Consider the following 6,166-nt stretch of genomic DNA (forward strand, 5'->3'; position numbering starts at 1 on the left):
CAGCATGCACTCGTATATAATGCTTTAGAGCATCAGCTCTCCTGCAGGCACTAGCATATATTGTTTTAGATTGTCAGCTCAACAGCAGGCACTTGCATATAATGTTTTAGAGCGTCAGCTCACCAGCAGGCCCTTGCCCCTAATGTTTTAGAGGGTCAGCTCAGCAGCAGGCCCTCGCCCCTCATGTTTTAGATGGTCAGATCAGCAGGCCCTTGCTCCAAATGTTTTTGAGGGTCACCAGCAGGCCACCCTCCTTTATGTGATATAGAGGCTGTTTCTGAGTGCCTCTTGCTTGTAATTTTATTGCAGAACTTGCACTTTATATACAATGGAATATACAGGAAAGAATGTTTCCTAACAATTTTTCCTGTAGAATTGATTATTGGTGGGATTTTGTGCTTATTTTTGTCAGTCTGTAAAAGTGGCGTACAACTCGGACAACATGGTTCCCAGCAGCGACTTGGGAGTCCAAGATGCATCCAGACATCATCCCCATGCTGTTCCCGATCCATTTTGGTGGTGTTTCTGTCACTTTCTGACCTTTTCCAATGGACCAGGCACCCTCCCCTCTTTAGAGCAGGGGGTGCCTTTTTGTCTCCCATTTACTTCCATTATACTTGGGTGCTCGGTCGAGCACACGAATATAGCAATATGTTTGGGCCGAACACCCAAATACTTTGGTGCTAGATCATCACTAATCCAGACACAATCTGTATCATTCTTGTGAAAGAAGCCATAGTGTTATATTGCATGTACACATATGAAACATGAACTGAAACAACAATTATACAAATGTTGGGTTCAGATTCAGAATAATTTTAAGATATTGTCTAAGATCATAACAAACTGGGGCAAAGGCAGGTGATGGTATAAAATAACAAAGGAAGCACCACAATGACAACTTGTGACCACTGTGGCCAATCACTGGCCTCAGCATTACAATTTCCTGCCTTTGTCCTAATGTGGTATCATCTCAGAAATCTCCTTTTGTAAGGGTGAGAGATTTAGGCTACCAACATTTGGTTCATGCCCCATATCTAGTGGATGTCATAGTCTTATCTCTACTAATCTGGTCTTAAAAATAAATAAAAAATCACAGCCTGGCGTAATGTTATTAGATGTTTCCTTTAATTTCTTATTGTACTTACAGACAAATCTGACTGTGGTCACAGAGTTTCTCCTCTTAGGATTTCAAAGCAGCCAACTCTTGAGAAATCTTCAATTTTTTCTGTTCCTTGTTGTTTTTGTTGCCACAATATGTGGGAACGTCCTGATCATCATCCTGGTGTCCACCACCAAGAACCTCCACACCCCAATGTACTTCTTCATCTCACAACTGTCTATCAGTGACATCTTATTATCCACAAATATTGTCCCCAACCTGCTCCACATCCTACTGAATAATGGAGGAACCATCAGTTTTATTGGTTGTATGACTCAGTTTTATTTTTTTGATTGCACTGAAGGATTAGAGTGTTTTCTTCTCGCTGTGATGTCTTATGACAGATATGTGGCCATCTGTAATCCCCTCCGTTACTCCTCTGTCATGACAAATAGATTTTGTGTTACATCACTCATTATTAGTTGGTTGATGGGTAATGTTTTTTCATTAATTATTACGATAACATCATCAAAACTAAACTTTTGTGGGTCAAATATCATCGACCATTTATTCTGTGACCTTGTCCCCTTACTAGACCTGTCCTGTTCTGACACCTTCTCTGTTCACTTGGAGATTTTTGTTTTGGGATGTCCAACTGTAATGGTCCCAACCTCAATCATTGTAGTGTCTTATACTTACATTGTGATATCAGTCTTAAGGATCCCATCCAGTACTGGTAGACAGAAAGCCTTCTCCACCTGTAGCTCCCACCTCATTGTGGTCTCCATTTTTTACTGGACTTTATTTAATGTTTATGTTTTCCCTAAGAGAGAACAAACTTGGGTCAGTAGTAAAATCCTCTCTCTGCTGTATACTGTATTTACTCCATTTGTTAACCCTATTATATACAGTCTGAGGAATAAAGACATTAAGAAAGCCATACAGCAAACATTACATAAACACATATCCCGTAATAAACATTAATACACATTTAGAGACAAGCAAATCACAAAAAATTTAAATTGTTCAACCGATTTGATTTGAGCGCAGATTGACTCTACCCAAATCAAAAGTGCTCTAACTGGCCTCAAAATGTTTGTATAACACTAGTCTCATAGGACCCGTATTCTCTCTTGTTTAGTTTTGTTTCTCTCTCTCTCAGATTCAGATGCAACTTGAGATGTTACAAAATAAGGGTGTAGTTTGATTCAATTAGAATAGATTTTCTCATCTCTCATTGATGCTGAGCCGCTCACTAGTGATCAGCGGATCTGGATTTCAGGATTAATTTGATTCGCCCCAAAGCTGAATTTCCTCCTGCTTCGTGTGAATTGATTTAACCTGAAATAGTGTAAAAAATAAAAATAATTGTGACGGCCACTATTTTGCTTGAAGATCTTGCACTGTCGACTGGACTTTACTTTCTCTTATGACGGATAAAAGTCTTGATCTTGACTAATTTCTTATGATCTTCCTATGATGTCAAACATGGAGAAATGTAAGCATTTAAAATAGACTTTTAAATATTGCCACAGGTGCACCTCAATTTAACTCAAGTGACATCAATTATCATTTCAGAAGCTAAACCATAACATCATTTTATGGAATTTTATTTAAGGAACAGTCAAGTTGGTGCATGAAAAATTTTGAGCTACTGGGAGTGTGGTGAAAAAATTACAAGCTGAAATAAACCATTGTCTCTAATATTCTTCTGACATTTCACATTCTTGAAAACTAGAAGTGACTTAAATCTTGAGGTACACTACTAATAACCCTGGACCATTCTGAATAGGAATCATTAACCACAAATCTCTGGACACGGTCCTTCAGCCAGTTTTCAATCCAATTACAAACTATACTTTCCAAGACTATAGACCAGGGATGGCCAACCTGAGACTCTCCAGCTGTTGCAAAACTACAACTCCCAGCATGCCCAGACTGACTACAGCTTTCAGCCTACTGGTGTGGTGGCAGTTGTAGTTTTACAAAAGCTGGAGAGCCGCAGGTTGGCCATGCCTGCTATAGACCATATTTTACCTAATAAACATCTATGAGGGACAGTATCAGAAGCCTTTACAAAATCTAATAACACTTCATCCACAGCTGCCCCTTAGTCCAGGCTTCTACTCACCTTCTCATAAAAACAAATCAGGTTAGTCACAACTCATGTCCTTGGTGTTAGAGCTGATTGGCCTAGGTGACAGTAGCCACACAGCCGATCACTTTCTAAAGTGCATTAAGCAGCAAATATTCTACTGGCTCTCTCTCCGCCAAAACAAGGTGTTTATTGACAATGGCCGCAAGATTGTGCCCTCAGCATTAGACCACTGATTGGTGATTGGCTGCAGCGGTAACATGCCATATGCCAGTAAGTTCCCTCTGCAGTTTGTGAACAAGCAGCCTCATGATGGGAGCACCACTTCCTGTTCATTACACTGCCCATCGTCTCAGAAGTGCAGAGTAATGACAAGTACTCGCTCCATTCAAGTGAATGAAGCGAGTACTTGTAATTACACTACACCACCACTAGAGAGGAGACGACGGGCAGTGTAATGAACAATGGGGGTGCTGGGTGTCAGACCCCCGCCTATCTGTTATTGATGACATAACCTGAGGGTAGGTTATAAATATAAAGAGGATACACATCCCTTTTAAAGACATTTTTGGATGGACATTACATACAGCTCTACAATACAAACGGGGTATTACAGCAACACATACCTCTTATATCCAGAGATGTCTCTTCTCTGATGTAGATTTTCTCTTTCCTCATCTTCTCGATTCAGGTCAGACCTTCATCACAACTTCTTTCAGCCACATCTTCTCTCTGTAGAGTTTGCACACAGACATCTTAAGTTCCTCACTTTTCTATAATCCTCCTCCTGGTGCCCCAACAGAGTTATCCGGCTGCTACCCTAAAAACAGTGCCAATTGTGTGCCCCAATGCACCCAAATACTATACTGTAGATATAGGTCCATACAAACAGTCCCTCTGTAGTAACAGTGCTCCCCAAAGTCCCACTATAATAATATATATAACTCTTACCTGGAGAGCCCTCATTAGTAAGAGCACCCTAATAGTGATAATGCTCCCCGAAAGTACCCCTGCTAGCAGTAGTGCACTCCACATTGTAATGATAAAAAAAAACAATAGTACCCCTGGTAATAGTAATAATGCCCCATCATAGAAATATTTTTTCTTATAGTGGCTCCAATTGTAATAAAGCCCCCCATAGTAGGCCAGCAGTAAAATTATCCTCAAAGTGCCCCCAGTATTGATAAACACCCCAATAGTTCTCTTAGTAGTATTAAAACCACCATAGTGCACCCAGAAGTAATAAGGCCCCTATATAGTGCCTCGGTAGTTACAGTGCTGTCCATAATTATTCATACCCCTGGCAAATTTTTACTTAAAGTTACTTTTATTCAACCAGCAAGTACAAGAGGCATTATTGTGGAAAAAAACATTTCTCAGCTTTTATTTACATTTGAGCAAAAAATTCAAGATGTTCCACACTGTGGAAAATCTCAGAGGACATGGTCGGAAGTCAAAAGTGACACCTGTGCTGGCCAGGAGGATAGTTAGAGAGGTGAGAAAGAATCCAAGGATCACCACCAAGGCCATCCTGGTGAATCTGGGCTCTGCTGGCAGCAATGTCTCAAGGCAGACAATCCAATGCACACTGCACACTGCTGGGTTCCACGGATGCAGACCAAGGAGGAAGCCACTTCTCCAGATAAGGCACACAAAAACTCGCTTGGCCTTTGCAAAAGCTCATCAGGACAAAGAAGAAGACTTCTGGTCTACTGTGTTATGGTCAGATGAAACAAAAATTGAATTGTTTGGTCACAATGATGTTTCCTTCATTTGGCGTGAAAAAGGAGAAGCCTTCAACCCAACGAACACCATCCCCACTGTCAAACATGGTGGTGGGAACCTAATGCTTTAGGGGTGTTTTTCAGCCAATGGACAAATACCAGTATTTAGATGAATCTCGTCTGGTGGCTCCAAACCAACTGAATGGATCCAACCAGACGTGACTCAAAAAGAAAACACTATAATAGTCGCCACTCCCAAGAGTATGGAGGAGATAGGTATGGTAAGTAATAACCCCATATACCAGATGATAATGATACAGAACAATCTCCTGACAGGAGGTTGGTGATTCTGAAGGTTAGAGTACTCACTTCACAGGGGGGGTAGTCACAGGATAAAGCTCAAGACACCCGTGACCAACTGCCCCCCTAGCCAGGATCGCATATCAAATGGTATCAAATGATGGCCGCCAAACGATAAGGCTTCTGATAAAATGCAGTTTATTTCAGTAGAAAATACAAATAATCCCAACGCGTTTCGGAGGTCTCACAACCCTCCTTCTTCAGGGGTATTAAGAAAAGAATAAGACATATAGAATAACTTAATACACAAAGTGAACAGATATATAAATAAGCACATATTCTAATACATAAAGAAAAATATATAAAATAAAATTTATATACAGAAAGGACCAGGTATGAGAACAACTACACTATGAATATCCAATACAGTGTAGTTCCAATTGTAAATCCAACTATTAGGCATTGAACTTGTAAACAGTACCATATACACAAGTAGATATTTTTTCCTTATCCAATTTTGATTCAGACTAGATCATCAATCCAAGTAAAATTTATTTGCATTACCAGCTGTCACGAACCGGCAGGACAGGTAGTGAATCCTCTGGACCAGAGAGGCGATGGCGCGGGTTGTACTAGAAGACCGGTTCTAAGCAGTTACTGGTCTTCACCAGAGCCCGCCGCAAGGCGGGATGGATTTGCCGCGGCGGTAACTACCAGGTCGTGTCCCCTAATAACAACTCAACCTCTCTGGCAGCTGATAAGGCGTGGTACACAGGGAGAAGGTAAGAGCGTAGTCGGACGTAGCAACGGTCAGGGCAGGCGGCAAAGGTTCAAAGGCGAGTGGACAGTAGCAACGGGTACGGCAACAGGTAAGGCAAACTAACACCGTAGGGAACGCTTTCTCTGAGGCACAAGGCACAAAGATCCGGCAGAAGGCTGTGGGAG

At 41.2% G+C, this 6,166-nt stretch overlaps 1 protein-coding gene across 1 annotated transcript; it reads left to right on the forward strand.

Moving 5' to 3' along the window:
* The first annotated feature begins 1,108 nt into the window (after nucleotides 1-1,108).
* Nucleotides 1,109-2,086, forward strand: LOC120989994 (olfactory receptor 1468-like). The gene has a single exon (XM_040418485.1). It carries the CDS (start codon nucleotides 1,109-1,111, stop codon nucleotides 2,084-2,086), a length of 978 nt encoding a protein of 325 aa, XP_040274419.1.
* The last annotated feature ends 4,080 nt before the right edge of the window (nucleotides 2,087-6,166 follow it).

The sequence above is a fragment of the Bufo bufo genome, chromosome 1 (assembly GCF_905171765.1).
Source record: "Bufo bufo chromosome 1, aBufBuf1.1, whole genome shotgun sequence".
Taxonomy (NCBI): domain Eukaryota; kingdom Metazoa; phylum Chordata; class Amphibia; order Anura; family Bufonidae; genus Bufo; species Bufo bufo.

Bases quoted from the DNA above. Each gene is read 5' to 3' on its own strand.
- LOC120989994 (XM_040418485.1), top strand. From the start codon at position 1,109: ATGTTATTAGATGTTTCCTTTAATTTCTTATTGTACTTACAGACAAAT.